Source organism: Rattus norvegicus, chromosome 19 (genome assembly GCF_021556685.1).
Source record: "Rattus norvegicus strain SHRSP/BbbUtx chromosome 19, alternate assembly SHRSP_T2T, whole genome shotgun sequence".
NCBI lineage: Eukaryota > Metazoa > Chordata > Mammalia > Rodentia > Muridae > Rattus > Rattus norvegicus.
The window spans coordinates 65572563-65589832 of record NC_141552.1 but is presented as its reverse complement, the minus strand read 5'-3'; the positions used below and the strand labels follow the sequence as shown (position 1 = coordinate 65589832).

General features: G+C 45.9%; 1 protein-coding gene across 8 annotated transcripts in view; it reads right to left on the bottom strand.

Moving 5' to 3' along the window:
• Nucleotides 1–17270, bottom strand: part of Zc3h18 (zinc finger CCCH-type containing 18) — a 44961-nt gene that overhangs the window by 13791 nt on the left and 13900 nt on the right. For all 8 annotated transcript variants that reach the window (NM_201416.2, XM_087594287.1, NM_001434427.1 and 5 more), the window contains 5 exons: nucleotides 5999–6147; nucleotides 5691–5783; nucleotides 4895–5052; nucleotides 2552–2669; nucleotides 877–1145 (listed from right to left, as the gene is read on the bottom strand). In NM_201416.2, the coding sequence (NP_958819.1) occupies nucleotides 877–1145; nucleotides 2552–2669; nucleotides 4895–5052; nucleotides 5691–5783; nucleotides 5999–6147 (787 nt within the window). The remainder of the gene's footprint in view (nucleotides 1–876; nucleotides 1146–2551; nucleotides 2670–4894; nucleotides 5053–5690; nucleotides 5784–5998; nucleotides 6148–17270) is intronic.

Here is a 17270-nt window from a genome sequence, read left to right as displayed (position 1 = left end):
ATTACCAGCCGACTGACTGTCTCAGAAGGCCTGAGCTCAGTCCCAACCTGCAGGGCTGGACTGAAGCAAGGCTGGCTTTCCCACAACCCACCACTTGGATTCAAAACCTGAAAATGTATTTTTGACCATTCTCATGAGGCAGCAACCAGAGACACAGAACTGGTAACAAATGACAGCAAAGGCAGCCCTACACCCATGTGTCCTGGGACTGGTGGAAAGCCACACCAACATAGCCTGGCACAGTGGCAAATGCCTGGAATCCCAGCAGCAGGAAGACGGAGGCAGGAAGGATCATGAATTCAAGGCTACCCTACATAGAGATTAACACCAAAACAAGGTTACTTGTGTTATTATAGGTGGTGGGCCAGGTTCACTAAAATGCATTTCCGACATGACACTATCCACGCTGCCCTGGGTTCTTCATCTCACGACTCCCCTCTGCTCCTGTGCCTTGCCGAGAACACGAAGGGAATATCTACCCTGCTGTGGCAGCACTACAGGCTGAAGGTTTAGGAAAACTGGACGAAGTGGCTTCTCTGGAAAATGGTCTGTCAGATTGTCAGTTATGAGATGAACCAGTAGCTCCTCCCATGGGTAACCCAAGAAGAAAAAGAGAAAATCCACATTTGCACACCACATTCATGGCTACAACTGTCAAAAAGTGCCAACAACCCACTGTCCACCAACAGACAGACACAAAGGAACTGGCCACAGTGCTTTCTGCAACTACAACCTAAGAGGAAGAAACTGGTGCCACATCCACACTATGTCCTACACAGGCAGGCTGTTTCAGGGAGCCAAGGAACTGTTGCCTGAAGATCTCATGGAGAGGCCAAGGGCAAGACGTGCTGACAGATGGGGCTTAGGATAGTCTACCTCGGTGGCTGTGGGGACCGGGGCTTCGGCTTCTCCTTGTCCTTGTCCCGGTCCTTGTCCCTGTCTCGGTCTCGGTGTTGCCGGTCCTTCTCATCTCGCTTGGCTCTCTCTCTCTCCCACTCCTCTTTCCTCCGCTGCCGCTCCTTGTCCCGTTCCCGCTCCCGTTCCCGCTCGCGCTCTCTCTGCCTGCGCTCGCGCTCTCGGTCACGCTCTCGGTCGCGTTCCCGTTCCCGTTGTCTGTTCTCTCGCTCTCGCTCCCTCTCTCGGTCCTGGGTTAAAAAGCCAAATACAGATGCTGATTACATGTTTTTGGTAGAAGCAGAGAGAAAACAGGGAGCAGGTAGGAGGATGCTCTCAGGAGGCCATGCTCTTCCCAAGAATTTCCTTAAAACAAGTTTGCAGTGTCTGATGGCAAAGGCCTGCATTAGGAGACTAAGGCAGGAAGGAAGCTCTCAAGTTCAAGGCAAGCCTGGGTCAAGTGAGAGCCTTCTTTAAGACACTGACCAAATATGTCCAGAGTCTTAGGTACTTAGGTTTAATTCCCAGTACCACAACACACAGACACACACAGACACACACAGATTAAAAACAAGCATACAAATTAAGAGTGAAGTCACCCCAACCAATAAATCCAGAACTTTGCCAACACCAGCCTGGTATAAGCCCATACCACAGGCCCTCCCAGCTCATTCTTAGAATGGCTGTCTATGTAGGAAAGCCCCGTTGCAGTGGAAGGAAGAATGTATACCGTTACTGCAGTTCCCCACTGCTGCCTTCTTTTCCTGCTTTAATATTCTCAGCATTAAAACCCAAGAAGTTCAATAATGGCAGAGCTAATGGGACCTGGGCCTCTGGAGACCTCCGAGACCATGCAGGCTCCTGCGGCATGCCTACCAGGACTCACTAGACTCAACAGAGAACAAGTACCTGCAACAGGCACCCCACATCCAGGAGAAAGGAAGCTGTGACTCTGGGCTATAGGGCAGTCTGCATAGCTCATACCTATGGGCTCCTGGGGCCAGTACCTCTCTTTAGTGCTGTGTCGGCTGATGGGGGGTACTCGAGTCACAGCACATAATTACTCAAGGGCTCCTCAGAGGCCTTTCCCAGGACAGACTCCCAAGCAGGCTGAGAGTGAAGACAGAATAGGTAGTCTGGAGCACACAGAGCTTTGTATACACTAGGTTCTTGGAGTCTTAACCTGACCAACATGGCAAGGCCAGTCAAAGCCACGTCCGTAACCAGCTAATGAGATGGGCAAGAATGGGGGCTACAAGTGAGACATTGTCAGGAGACTTCTAAAAGCGACACACCCGTGAGGGTGACAGTCTCCTGAAAACTGGCATTGACAATTTACCAGCAAAGCTAACCTTATAAAACCATGGCAACAATGATTCCAAGAAAGCCCACAGGACATCAGACGATCACAAACCTAGCCAGTGGCTGCCTATATAACCAACCTGGGCTCAAATTCAAGACCATGGCTAAATACATTTTGCTAACTGAGTGAGCTCACAGTAAATACAGCCCAGGATGAGTTGACTGCTGCTAGGCGAGGAAGCACACCGATAACTGTACAGCTGAGACAGGAGGTTTATGAATTTGAGGTTAGCCTAAGGTACGCAGTTAGACCCCGTCTAAGGGAAGAGGAAAGTTTACACATAATCATACTTACGCGATAGTTATGATACGGCTCTGCTTCTGTATACTGCACCCTGAAATTCTCGTACTGTCCACCACGCCAAAAACGCTCTATCTCATAGTCATAATAAGGATCTGCATAAGGCTCAAGTCTGAAAAAAGAGCCAAAAAGAAGGAAATCGTATCACTTAAGAATGCTACAGCACATTCTACATAAAGACAAGCCAGCAGGATCCAACCCCACACAACAAAAAGACACCACGGCTAAGTGGTCTGCATCTAAGTCTGGGACTATCCACGGGTGAAGACAAAGACAGACCCTCTGTACCCACTCCTGAAGAAAACACTCAACCAAACAGGACTTGGTATTTTCTCAGGGAGATGGAAGCACTGGTTAAAGCACTCTAGGGATGCCAGAGGGTGACAACACTTGCTGCAGATGATTTGAGATTGGTCCCAGGAAACCATCAACAGTTCCACAAAGCTATCCTCAGACCTCCACACCATACATTATATGCAAGTACACACGCAAAACAGTAACAGCAGCAGCAGCAGCACTTTTAAGGCCAAAGCTGGAGAGAAGCGTCGAGGAATCCTCTGAGCATTAGGATACAGTAAGAGCCATCCCCACCTGCCCACAGAACTCTCCACTTGCCGTCCTGTGGCACCACACCTAAACAGCCCATGACTGAGCCAGCTCACGCAAACCGCTCACTTCAGTAAGGCAGGACAAAAGCCTAACATGGAGCCTAGCCCCTCACTACAGCTAGTGCAGAGGCACAGAACCACTGGCAACAGCAGCCGGAAGGTGCTTGGGAAGGACACAGTCACCCTGAACATCACAAAGCAACAACTGAGTGAGAGGACGGACAGTAGACTCCTTATCACCGCGCCAGTTCATCCTGCACTGGTTCATTAGCACAGCTCAAAACCAGCCAGTATATTCCTGGGCTAGATAGATCCACTGACAGACTGGGCTACATGACAAAGAGACAGGAGCCTAGCCAAGGAACCCCACAAGGAAGAAGGCATCCTCTGAAGCTTGATAGCAGCACGGTACATGTGCTTCATTGGCTGCAGAAAGAAGGCAGCAGATAGGCACCACTCACACCTGGAAATCAGGCCACTATGCTGGTGAGAAAGTTTATAAACAAGGGGAAGATATGTGATTAACTAAAAGAGTAACCGTAACAATGTAACTAAACTCACCAGAATGTGTAAGCTGCTTACTTTTGGAATTTTTATTCAGTCTTTCTAAACCCGGTAACCCAAACCACAGAAGGGAAAGCTTGTGCCATTCACCAAATTGCCCTTTCACCCTCTCAGCTGATTCTCATCTGGACAGGCATGGACTCAGCACCTGCCCTACCCAGTGCAGAGCTCCAGGGCAGCCCCCACGTGCGTGCGTGTGTGCGTGTGTGTGTGTGTGCCTGTGTGTTTCAGGGTGGAGGTGGGAGGTGGCTAGGCAGCACAGCCACTTATTCCTCCTTGTCCAGCAAGGAGCCAGAAATGACAGGGTAAGGACTGCAGAGACCAGTTTCCACAAGACTGATGGTTAGTCGGCTGGATCATGTGTGGATGCGTGGATTATAACTCCTCCCATTCCTAAGCCCATACCCTGCACCCTCAGCAGACAGACATGTGGCCCATCATCTTCCCAATAGGGTTAGGAGCTCCTGATGAAGAAGCAGAGAAGGAGCACCTTCAAGGCCACAGCACTCCCCTGCCTGGATCGACATTAGTCCTCTGCACCACACAACTTCTCTAGTGAGGGCTTTTTGTTTCTTTTCTTTTTCTTTTTGAGACAGAGTTTCTTTCCTTTGTGTAGCCCTGGCTGTCCTGGACTGCTCTTTGTAGACTAGGCTGTCCTCAAACCCAAATCCATCTGCCTCCCTAGTGCTGGGATTAAAGGTGTGCCAAAACAAGCTCTACTGAGATTGTTTTTTTTTAAAAGACCAGCGTTAAATGTCTGAGAAAGGGACTGAACAGATGGCTCAGTGGCTAAGAGTACTTGCTTGCTGCTCTCCCAGAGATCACGGGTTACTTAACAGTTCCTGTGTTGGATAGCTCAAACAGCCAGAAACTCCAGCTCTAGGTCCAAATGCCTCTTGGGACCTTTGTGGATACATACACATACAACATAAATCTTTTTTAAAAACCTCATTCCCCAAGCAGCCGAGGACGAGGTGAGGAGACACAGGTATAATTCAGCACCAAGCCTGTAGACACCTCAGGAGGACTCCTCAGGGCAGCCTCCCAGCATTGGAACTACAGTGTCCTCCACAAAATCTAGAGTATGCAGATAGTGCCCTGGGGACTTGAATTGGCTACTCTTGGCAGGGTAAGAATGGGGCAGGGCAAGCAGAGGCTTCCTTACGTCGTGTCTCTGACATCTCGTGGGACCCGAGAATTCCAATCTCGGAAGACTTCATTTTCCTTGTCAAATTCCCGGTCGTCTTCACCAATGGTTACTGTGAACCTTTTTTCTTCAAAGTCAGGCTCCTGCTCTTTCCGAATGGTTGCTTTTTTTAAAACCTAGCACCAAAGATAGAAAGACATCAGTGTGAAATAAGGACCTCCAAAGCCACTGGAAGGAACACAGGGAACCCGAAAACTGCATCAAAGGGTATGGCAAATATAGGACTCAGTCTTCCTCTGCAGGCCTCAGAGGATGCTCTCTGCACGGGTCTGCTATGACTCATTTGCACAAGAGACCATCCAGGATCAGCACAGGGGGCCCCAGAAGACTTAAGTGTAAGCAAGGCCTTTATTTCAATCTCCCAGGAGAGAGAACTTGGGCACCGAGGAAACAAGGGTGGGTGTCTATAGACAAGGCTGCAAGTGGGATACTGGAGGCCACGGTGGGTAGGCCACGGGGGTCCTGAGAGACCTATCGAGAGTAGACACTGGGTGTGGGGGGCATTGTCTCACTGCTTGGGGTCATGGCCAGAAACACTTAAAAATATTAAGTCTGCATCCACGGAGGGTCTCTCTGGGCTGAGATGGCTAAATATTACTCCTCATTCTTCTTAAAGAAGCCCAGAAATGTCCTCATAGCTTCTGAGGTTTCACTGAGTTTCCACATTATCTCTGGATCAAAGCTATGGCAGTTTTGTTGGGTCCACTGGGGTGCCACCAGTGTGCTTTTCCTCCTGGACTGCAAGAATTCTTACCTCTTTTGCATGTCTGAGTCCACGTTCCCAGGCACTCTCTGTTGGGGGCTCTGGAGGGGGTGGAGGCAAAATTTCATCAACTACTGGCCCACCCTATTAAGAAATAAGAAGGAGATATTGAGGAAGGACTTAATTTAAATCCTGTTAAGAAATGGGGCAAAACACCTAACAATCAAGCCAGCTGGCCACACAGCCTGACTCTCAGGTACGATGCCTTCTCCATGAGGAACACCAGTTTGTTTTCAGCCCAAGATTCAGACAAAGCTCCGGTGCCCCATCTGGTGGCAACTACAGAGGAGTTCACGCACCCAAGGGTTGGCAGGCATCAGTGGGTGAGGTCCAAGAGGCGGGGCACCGTTGGGTGGAAAGGGTTCCGCTTTGGTGATGAGGGAGTAGTTCCCCTTGTCATTCACTCCAGGGTGTATAAACCTACAGTTCATTCCCCACGTGCAGTTTCCTAGGGAAACAAAAGTCCAGTGAGAAAAGACACCAAAAAAGCCAACTGTTGGAGGGCAGTAGCTGGGGTGTGCAGCACAACACTTACTGACATCTTGGGAAGCAGCCATCGACCTGTTCCTGCCCACATAGGTCACGGACCTCTGCCTGGACAGCCCAGCCCACCTCCCTCTCTGTGCACACAGGTATCCCACAGTCTTACAGAAGTGAGCAGGGCAGGTCTGGGCCAATGGCTCAGGCCAGGCACTTCCATGAGCTAACCCTTCCCTTGATGAGAGAGCCCAGCCTGGATGGACTCCCAGGCCTATTTACAGCCACTCTGCGGATTCTATAGCTGTGGATCACCACACATCAAAAACAGTCTTTGTGTCGTCCTGAACCTGTACAGTTTGTGTCTCCACTCCTTACAGTACAGTAGAAAGGACTTTTTACACTGTGTCCAGGACTATAAACACTTAGAGAGGTTTACACCACAGGAGGGTCCACTGTGCTACGCTGCCTTTTAATGGGGGCTTGGACATCCTCAGATCTGGAGACCATGGGACCACTGGGCACATCACTGTCTGAGCACTGATTCAAGCAGAGAAGCCACAGAGCCTATAGAGCTAAGGGGAGAGACAACACTGGAGCCTCTAGGGAGCTCTGGTGGTGCCTGGACATCTGCTTTGACTCACGCTGAGGTAGAGATAACTGGGAAGCTCAAGTATTATCAAATCTCTGTTGGCTCTGTCCTAGGGTGGCCCTCTCCAACCATTTTAGAGTCATTTCTGGCCCTTAAATGTATGATATTAAGCTATTTTAATTTATCAAACCAAACAAACTACAATTCTATACTTTGCTCATACATAATCAGGAAGCCCAGGATTACTGAGGGAGCTACTCAGTGTTTCAGTGCGTTTGTTTCGTCCGTACATACATGCATCATTAACACTGAACAAAGTTCTATACACACTATTAGAAGCATCTAAGATTTAAACATATTTCCTAGCTTAATACATATAAACTTAAATAATTTAAAACTACATTCAATCTGAAACATATCCCAGTTGAACATTTTTGCTAACAACTCATGTTTTCCTTTATGTAGTTAAGTAGAAATAATTACTTGGTACTTAGGAAAAAGCCAGTTTCATCTTTAAATACCATAACTACTTAGCCTCTGGTGAAGCCAACCCAGCACAGAATAACAGCACACTAATATAAAGTAACAGCACACTAATATAAAGAAAGCACACTAATATAAAGAAAGCACACTAATATAAAGTAACAGCACACTAATATAAAGAAAGCACACTAATATAAAGTAACAGCACACTAATATAAAGAAAGCACACTAATATAAAGTAACAGCACACTAATATAAAGAAAGCACACTAATATAAAGAAAGCACACTAATATAAAGTAACAGCACACTAATATAAAGAAAGCACACTAATATAAAGTAACAGCACACTAATATAAAGTAACAGCACACTAATATAAAGAAAGCACACTAATATAAAGTAACAGCACACTAATATAAAGAAAGCACACTAATATAAAGAAAGCACACTAATATAAAGTAACAGCACACTAATATAAAGAAAGCACACTAATATAAAGTAACAGCACACTAATATAAAGAAAGCACACTAATATAAAGAAAGCACACTAATATAAAGTAACAGCACACTAATATAAAGTAACAGCACACTAATATAAAGAAAGCACCAGGGTTGGGGATTTAGCTCAGTGGTAGAGCGCTTGCCTAGCAAGCGCAAGGCCCTGGGTTCGGTCCCCAGCTCCGGAAAAAAGAAAAAAAAAAAAATAAAGAAATCACAAAATAGACTCAAAATTGTGTCCCTTCAAGTACAAAAATGACAAAATAATTTTTGCATTCGTAAACGTAGTTGAGGCCTTCCATGGAGGTTAAATGAGGTGCACTGTACCCTGGAACATGACTAATGAAGCTGGGCATCTGCAGACAGACACACACACCACCATTTCTTCACAGCCAACTCTCCATATGCACACACTTCTCAGCCTCGTTTACGTAATTAAATGTAACAAAAGCGTACTAGGAAAAGTCAGGCAGGAAGTACCAGAAAGTATCAGTATATGATTATATATTATTATATACATATACCTAAAATTCACACCCAGTTAGTAGGTAAGTGTTTATTATTTGCTTTAAAATGTAAAAACAAAACAAACAAACAAAAAAAAAAAACCCAACCCCAAACCCACTGTCAAATCTCACACCACTCACATGGGCAGAAAAAGAAAACACTGGAGGGAAAAAGGAGAGGGTGCAGGCCGTCCCTGACAGTCAGGGTGACAGAACCCAGGTCTCAGGGAGCTAAGTCAGGTTCCTGCTGAGTGTCTTGACCCTTAGCCACCTAAGTAATGAGGAAGATGGCTCCAGAAAGACCAGTTTTTCTTTCTTTTCTTTTTTTTTTTTTAAAGATTTATTTATTTTATGTATATGAGTACACAGTTGCTGTCTTCAGACACACCAGAAGAGGGCATCGGATCCCATTACAGATGGTTGTGAGCCACCATGTGGTTGCTGGGAATTGAACTCAGGACCTTTGGAAGAGCAGTCAGCGCTCTTAACCGCTGAGCCATCTCTCCAGCCCCCTCTTTTTGTTTTTTTTTTTGAGACAGGATTTCTTTGCAGACCAGGCTGGCCTCAAACTCAGGGGAGATGAACCTGTACCATTCAGATGCTCCTGAGGGCTGGGATAAAAGGTGTGGGCCACCATGCCTGGCTACTCTGCATTTCAGAGGGCTCTCTTTGCACAAAGGGTTCTCAACTTTTTCCCCTTAATTAGATGGTCCATATCTCAACAATTCTTTTATTAATATTTATGCTTGAGTAGATGTTGAATTAAATAATTAGTAAGTTCCGGTGGTGGGGTTTACTACCTCCTTCAATGCTTAAGGTCCCTGAATAAAAGACACACACAGCCTTTATATTTCTTTTTTTTTTTTTTTTTTTGGTTCTTTTTTTCAGAGCTGGGGACCGAACCCAGGGCCTTGCGCTTCCTAGGCAAGCGCTCTACCACTGAGCTAAATCCCCAGCCCCCAGCCTTTATATTTCGATAGGCCTTAATCGGCACAATAGCTAGGCTACTGCCTAACCTTCACTGCTGACAGAATCTACCTCCTGCCCATAGTTCCAAGTTTACAACTTACTAAATTCTGTGTTTTATCTTGGCTGCTCTGGACCCAGAGGGCTGCCGAAGCTCTGTTCTGCAATTTTATCAGGCATGGTAGACCTCTCCCTTCCTCTCCCCTCTCCACCCATTAAAAAAAATTCATTGCCCCAATTCAGCAGGAAGAAGCTATGGAGAGTCATCCTCCTGATTCCTTGGCTTTGGGTGTCTGGTTATGGTTATTTTATAAATAGGTAGGTTGTCACTTTAAGGGATAATTTGTAAATAGTCATAATTTTGGACAGGGAGGAAACTAGAGAGCTTAGATTTGGGGGTTTCTATCTTTCCTCTTCCCTATCCTTCTTTCTTAGGTAAAGGGGAGGGGGATGAAAAGAAAAATGGGGGCTAGAGTAATATAAGAAATTAGATATATGGAGATGGATTACTAAATTAACTCAAACAAAAATTTTATAGTCATAATCTTACACTGGTAGAAACCTTTACTTTTTGATGTAGAACTGAAGCCATAATTTCTTACACTGGTACAGATTTTATATATTGACACAGGTTTAAGGATCAATATATAAAAATAAATATATTTATATATATATAAATAAATATATAAATCTTTGTATATTAATACAAAATTTTAAATTAATTTTGTTACTTAGATGGGCATTGTGCTTGTGCAACTCATTAAAGAAGATAAGGCTCAGACCTTATATTCTTTTTTTTTTTTCTTTTTTCTTTTTTTCGGAGCTGGGGACCGAACCCAGGGCCTTACCACTGAGCTAAATCCCCAACCCCCCTTATATTCTTTTTATAGTACTTTAAAAAGAAGACTTATTAGACTTTATTATATATGATTTTACTGTAGCTATCTTCAAACACACCAGAAGAGGGCATCAGATCTCATTACAGATGGTTGTGAGCCACCATGTGGTTGCAGGGAATTGAACTCAGGACCTTTGGAAGAGCAGTAAATAATCACTGAGATATCTCTCCACCCCAGACCTAGTACTTCTAATAGTTGTTATTACAAACTGTTTAAGATGATTAAGTAATGCAAGTTTTTTTTTTTTTTAAAGTAATGCAAGTTAAGGGCCAGATAGTAAACTTGTGGTAATATTAGATGCTGATTTAATCACAATAAAGTGTTTTCAATGTTATTCAAATAGTAAGTAGCTATGAGTAGTCAAGGTTTACAGTTCAGAAAGACTATATATATAGTTTTCAAAGCATCAGAGATCCAGAGAATATGGCATTTAAAATCATTTCATTATTAACAGATCTTTTGACTAGGAGACATGTGTGTTCCTGACAGCACCCCATCCCACTTCAAAGATGATGTTGAGCATCAGTACCTCCAACTGGAGTTGCTTCAATTGTGACAAACTGGCCACTGGGTAAGAAATAGTCTAATTTCATTCTGTACACAATTAATGTCCAAAAAAAGAACACACAGATGCGGGATAGTCAATCACTAAGCTCTGCCAAGACAGGGCAAGTCAGTCCTTTCATAATTCCTGCTTCACTTAAGGTCTGTCAGATGGTTCTGGGCCAGAAGGCTGAAGACAGATATTCCCAACATTATGAGGGATACTGAAGACTGCCCAGGTAGTCAGCTGTCTCTACAAAATGTATAAGCTTTGGAAGCTGTGTCTTTATGCTTCCTACATACTCAAGTAATATTTAATTCCTTCTCAGACATCCAACTATATAATTGTTATAATTATGTTTAGTGTATATATGAGAAAAGAGCCTTTTTAATTGGACAATAATGGGGAAATACAGTGGGTTTGGCCCAATGTTGCTTGCATTATGATAATAATTTGGGTCCCCAAAACTCCTTACATGAGGTTCCACATGCAAGACACTGAGGGACCCTGCCTCCAGTTGGTTCTGATTGGTAAATAAAGATGCCACCAGCCAATGGCTGGGCAGGGTAGACAGAGGGACTTTTAAGACTGCCAGGCTTGGGACAGAGAGATGTGGGAGAAGGAGATCCACCATGCTGGAAGAAGAGGAGGAGGAGGAGGAGGAGGAGGAGGAGGAGGAGGAGGAGGAGGAAGAAGAGGAGGAGGAAGAGGAAGAAGAGGAGGAGGAGGAGGAAGAAGAGGAGGAGGAGGAGGAAGAAGAGGGAGAGGAGGAGGAGGAGGAGGAGGAGGAGGAGGAGGAGGAGGAGACACACCATGACTGAGCAGAGTGAAGAGTGAAGGACTGGGAGGCACAGCTGGCATGTGAAGGAGTCAGGAGAGTGCAGCCTACTTAGGCTGGCCTGAGTCCAGGGCAGCCAAGGTAGAATATAGAATTTAGTAAGCAATAACTGGGGATTATTGGCAGGAGATGACTTAATCATGTGCAGGTTAGAAAGTGGCCCAGCTGTTGCACTATTTAAGGCATATCAGAATGTAAAGGCTGTGTGTCTTTCATTCAGGAACATAAACCACTGGGGTGGGTAGCAAGAACGCACTGCTGAGGTCTATTTCTTAAATAATTAATTCAACATGTAGATACTATTTAACATGAGAAATATTTTATGGTAAAACGAAATAAAAATAGGTATTTATGTGAATAAAGAATATATTCTCTAAAGAGCATATAGTAGAGCTGGCTGGCTAACAGCAGACCTTTGATTCCAGTACTCAGGAGAATGCTGGGCTACATACATACTGTCTCCTTTTCCCTATCTTCCCCTATCACCAGAACCTTGTGCACAAGTAGTTACCAACTTAAAGGGGAGTCACGCATGTAGTCACCAAACGTCCACCCCATTTTTCTTGAATATATTATATACTCTTGCCTGATCTTTACTGCTTGTCTCTAAGCAATTTAAGAAGAATGAACCTGTGTGATGAGTAGCCAAAGACCCAAAACTGCATCAGTAATACTGACATGACCATAGCAGATCTCTCAGCAGCAATCACGACGCTAAACAGATGGCAGGAGGTGGCTGCCCCATCACCTGCTGGCCACAGTCCCCATGTCCAACAGCCAAGATCTATCTCTACAAACAGATTCTACAATCTAACAGATGCCAGCTAGAGCAAGTACACTGTAGCTATGTGCACGAGGCAATGCATGTGCTTCCTAGGTCCAGAAATGGCCTCTAAGCTTGTGATCTATTGTCTGGATCAGTTATCATCAGCTGCATGTGCTCCACCATAGGCAAAGCAGTCGTCAGAACAGCAAAGGTAGTTTTACACTGTCACTTTACAAACAAAACACTCATTTTGGTCCAGAGTACACATTGTGACAAAGTGGTCCTCTTTCAGCTAGTCTAAGCAGCTGCAAACAAGAAATAAATGCAGCCCGTGTATAAGAGTCAAAGTGCTTCACTTGTTTAAAAAAGGCAGACCAAACAGAAATATAATAATTGAGCCTTAAGCAACGAGCAAACCTCAGACCTACAGATCTGTGCCCTTACAGGACTGAAGACCCAGTGGCTCAGGGCACATAATGGCTCCAGTGACAGATTTGTGTGTCCTTCTCTCAGCTCAGAGACCTAGGAGACTGAAGTTTCTCTCAGGAGATCACAGAGCTGGGATAAATGCCCAAGCTGGCTTGTATGAACCGCTCTGGGAGAATCCTGGTCATCCAGGAAGTCTTTGCTCCTGTCCATGATTTCTAATAAGAAATTTCAATTATCTACTTAAATATAAAAATGTCAGCATGTGTCTATGAAATATTTTAAACTGGGAGGAGATGGCACAGTTTACTCTGAGCAAATGCATGCTGAGGCAATGCACACACTCAGAGCCAAGGCTCTCTGGTCTGGATTTGGTATGTTGGTGGGGTGGTGTGCTGCACAGGAGGCAAGGCCTTCCAGAGGCTCTTCAGTCACACCACAGGTCTGCATTTATGGGTTGTGAAGTCTACTCCAGCACAGAGCCTGGGCACTGGTTGGTCTGAATGGACGTGCCAGGAACTCTGCTCTAACTTTTCAGTCACCTGCGAGGCTGATAGACACTGGAAAGCAGTCATGCCCAGAAGTCCAATTCTCGTACGGAAGAACAGATCTGAACACCAACACACTGACTGTTCTCTCTTCTTGAAAATATTTACTTACTTTTATTTTATATGCATGGAATTTTTGTCTCTGTCTTTATATGTGTGTACCATGTGTGTGCTTGGTACCTGTGCAGACCAGAAGAGGGTACAGGATCTCCTGGAACTGAATTACAAATGGTTGTAAGCCACTATGTGGGTGACAGAACAGAACCTGTGTCTTCTGCAGGAGGAGCAAGCATTGCCAATTGCTAGGCACATCTCCAGACCCCCAGAGTATTGCTTGCAAAGTAGCAGCTTTCAGCCTTCATAATCTGGGCCCAGCTCTGCGCTCTACTAGCTGCACTGTCTATCTAGCTTGAAGGCTGCCTGCCATACTGTGGAAAGGGCGTGCACTGACAGTCTCACTAGGGCGACAGATCCTTAAGGACTGAACTCAGGTGAGACATATACAACTTGGCAGATAGATTGACTAAGAATCACTGGAATATATATATTTACAGTGGGAACACTTTATGGCACATTAATTGTCCCCACCTCTGTAAATCTAGAAAACAGCCAGCTAGAGCCAGGGGAGTGGTGCACACCTTTAACCCCAGCACCCCGGGGTTGGGGTGCAGAGGCAGGGACACTCGGGAGTTTGAGGTCAGCCTTGTCTTCTTTTTCTTTTTTCCGGAGCCGGGGACCAAACCAAGGGCCTTGCGCTTGCTAGGCTAGCGCTCTACCACTGAGCTAAATCCCCAACCCAGAGTCAGACTGTCTTAATATTAAACAGCAGCAGCAGCAGAAGCAGCAGCAGCAGCAGCAGCAGCAGCAGCAGCAGCAGCAGCAGCAGCAGCAGCAGCAACAGCAGCAGCAGCAGCAACATCCCTGTCAAAATTTAAGCTTTTCCTTACTAACATAGGTGAGGCTGGCCTTACACATGCATACACGCAGGAGGGTGTCCTTCTTGCCACTATGAAAACTGCTCTAATTTCAGAGTCCCTTGAATGGTCTGGAGGACTCCAATAGGTTATAGGCCACTCTGACGCATTTCCATTTATCAACATGAAGAGAAAACAGAGATCCCAAAGTGAGCAAACACAGTTGTAAAATGCATAGAGGGGCACATCACTGAACATCTGTGAGCCCAGCACCCCAGACACCCTGAGACACTGCTAGAAATGCTACTATCAAAGTGGGAAATATAAAAGGGTACAGTGACAGCGGAGTTCCTTACAGGTTCCTTACATGGTACTCAACTGATGTTCAAGGCTCTGCGTTTCACTCCCCAGTACACCCCCTCCTAAAGCACCATGTAATGTGCAGCTGCTCCTCTGGATCAACCGACCCGGGCAATCAAGACCACCCTCATGCCCACACAAGTTTTAGGTGGTGACATTTTTATTTCTCTTGGACAAGCACGGTAGAGGGCTTGATGTGGCGGTGTGCCTAGCTCTCCACACCCTAATGCTCACCCTCGGAAACTGTAAGCTCCCAAACAGACTCTTTTCTATAAGTTGTCTTGTTTATGGTTCTCATCACAGCAATTAGAAGTAAGGTAGACAGTAGCTGGGGATGGGACTACTGCTGTGATGGGCCGGACTATACTGTCTCTCTCTCTCTCTTTAAAAGAACTCTGCAAGATGTTAGGACCCTGAAGTAAGAAAGCTTTTGAATACTGTGAGCCAGGCTGAACGGAACATTCTAGGTAGGCGCTTGGGAGGCTATTAGTAGTGCTGAGAGCAATGTGGCCTACAGAGGCCCAGCCTAGGAGACTGCTTATGGGAACAATATTAGAAGCTGGTCTAGAGACAATTCTTGTGATATTCTGCCAAATAGGCTTGCTTTTTGGTTTGAGAATCTGCCTGAGACTAAACTGACAGATGAGACGCTAAGACAGTAATCTCTCTTATGCAGGTTTCAAATGGACAACTAGGGAAAAAAGAAATACAAAATGTGGGCCATGACGGTGTGTGTGCCTTTAATTCCAACATTGAGAGGCAGGTGCATCTCTGAGTTCAAGGCCAGCCTGGTCTACACCGCCGAGTTCCAGGACAGCCAGGGCCACACAAAGAAAACCCTGTCTCCAACAACAACAACAACAACAACAACAACAACAACAACAACAACAACAACAGTTGTGCTGGAAAGAGGGCTCTGTGTTAAGAGTATATACTGCTCTTAAAGAAGACAGGAGTTCAGTTCCTGGCACCCACGCTAGGCAGCTCACCACAGCCTGTAACTCCAGCCTCGGGGGTTCTAATACTTCTGGCCTCAGCAATTACCCACAGTCACACGCACACCTGCACAATACTGAGAAAACTTAATGTAAGAGCTAAGGTTTGTGCTGAGAGATAGAAATGGGACTAAGGGGAGCGGTGCCCTCAGCTGATCCTAAATAGCACCCGGGAAAAGGCCTAAGAAAGAGGTGTGGAATCTTCCTTCACAGTCAGGGAAGGGTGGCCGAAGTCAGGCATGTGGTAGGTGAGCCCAGCATGGAATCTGGATGATGAATCAACTGAGTTCAACTGAACACCATTCCTACAACATAGGCCAGCCAAAACAAAACCCAACAAAACCCAACAACCCTGCAATGCCGAGGAAGACATCCCAGAGAACTGAAGTCCACCATTTCCTTTCCTCCTGCACATCATAAACAGGATGAGAGGAAGGGAAGCAGCAACTAAGCACACCCTGAAAACGCTACTGTTCATGCTTACTCTCCTGGTTAGTTTTAGGTCAACCTGACAAAGGCTACAGTCATTTGGGAAGAGAGAACCTCAATTAAAAAGAAGCCCCAATAAGCTTCAAGATTGGCCTATAGGCAAGCCTGCCTGTGGACATTTTCTTAAGTGATTGATGTGGGTGGGCAGTATCACACGGAGCAGGTAGTCCTGAGGTGCAGAAGAAATCAGACTGAGAAAGACAAGGGGAACAAGCAAGCAAGCATGGCTCTGCCTTGGCCACTGCTGCCCTCCCTGCCCTCCCTTCCTTCAATAGCAGACTATGATGTGGGACTGTAAACTGAGATACCAACCATGCCTCCCCAGACTGCCTTTGGTCCTGGTGTGGTTTCAAAGCAATAGAAACTCTGAGACACCCACCTAAGCTGCTTCCCACCAGACTGCAGAAACCTTAGCATGCATGGCCTCACTCACGAAAACCCAAACATAGCTTACTGTGAGCAGGGTGCCCACCCCGTGCGGCGGCTAAAGCAGCACCGGACCACATGCAGACGCCACCCCCAAAAGAGCTGCTTTGTGTTTCAAAGCATTTGCTTCATCTGTTCTGTGCTTATAAGTTCTGAGAACTACATCAGGGTGTGGGCCCCTGGCTCTTGCTCCAGAAACTCAGGCTGCTGCTGCTGGCCTGTCCCGAGCAGTTGACAAGCTATCGACTGCAAAGGCATTGTGCAACCCAGTCTGAGAGCTGTAGAATGAGAACCAAGCACAGATCCACGCTGAACACACGCCTGCTGCTGTAACCTGCACATCTGCCGGGAGGACTGAGTCTATTCCTTGTGCCATTCCCTGCCAGGAGGACTGCGTCTATTCCTCGTGCCATTCCCTGAAAGGCTCTGCTGCTTGCACTTAGGTTTCTTGAAATACCAGCAATTTAAAGACTTCTAACGACTGAGATTTAGTGTCACGGTCCTTCACTCTTAGGGTACTTGGGGCAATATCAAGTGAAGGTCACCAACACATATACCTACACACTGCCCTGTACCCCACCCCCAATGTGTACAGTTGACTGTGCAACTTAAGATGTGCCAACTCTTTTCACTTGGTATCCCAAGACCAGAGAAGTGAGCCTGAGTGGAGTTTTCATCAATGTCCCATCACCAGGGCATCTCTTGATCTGAGGGACAGAGCTGTCTGTGGATCACTTCTTGGGCATAGCCTTCCCCATGAATAGGACAGGGTTCCACTGCCCAGTTGTGGAAGTCCTTGTTCTTCAAGTGCATGGTCTCGACCTGTATCTCCTCCCCAGCTCTAA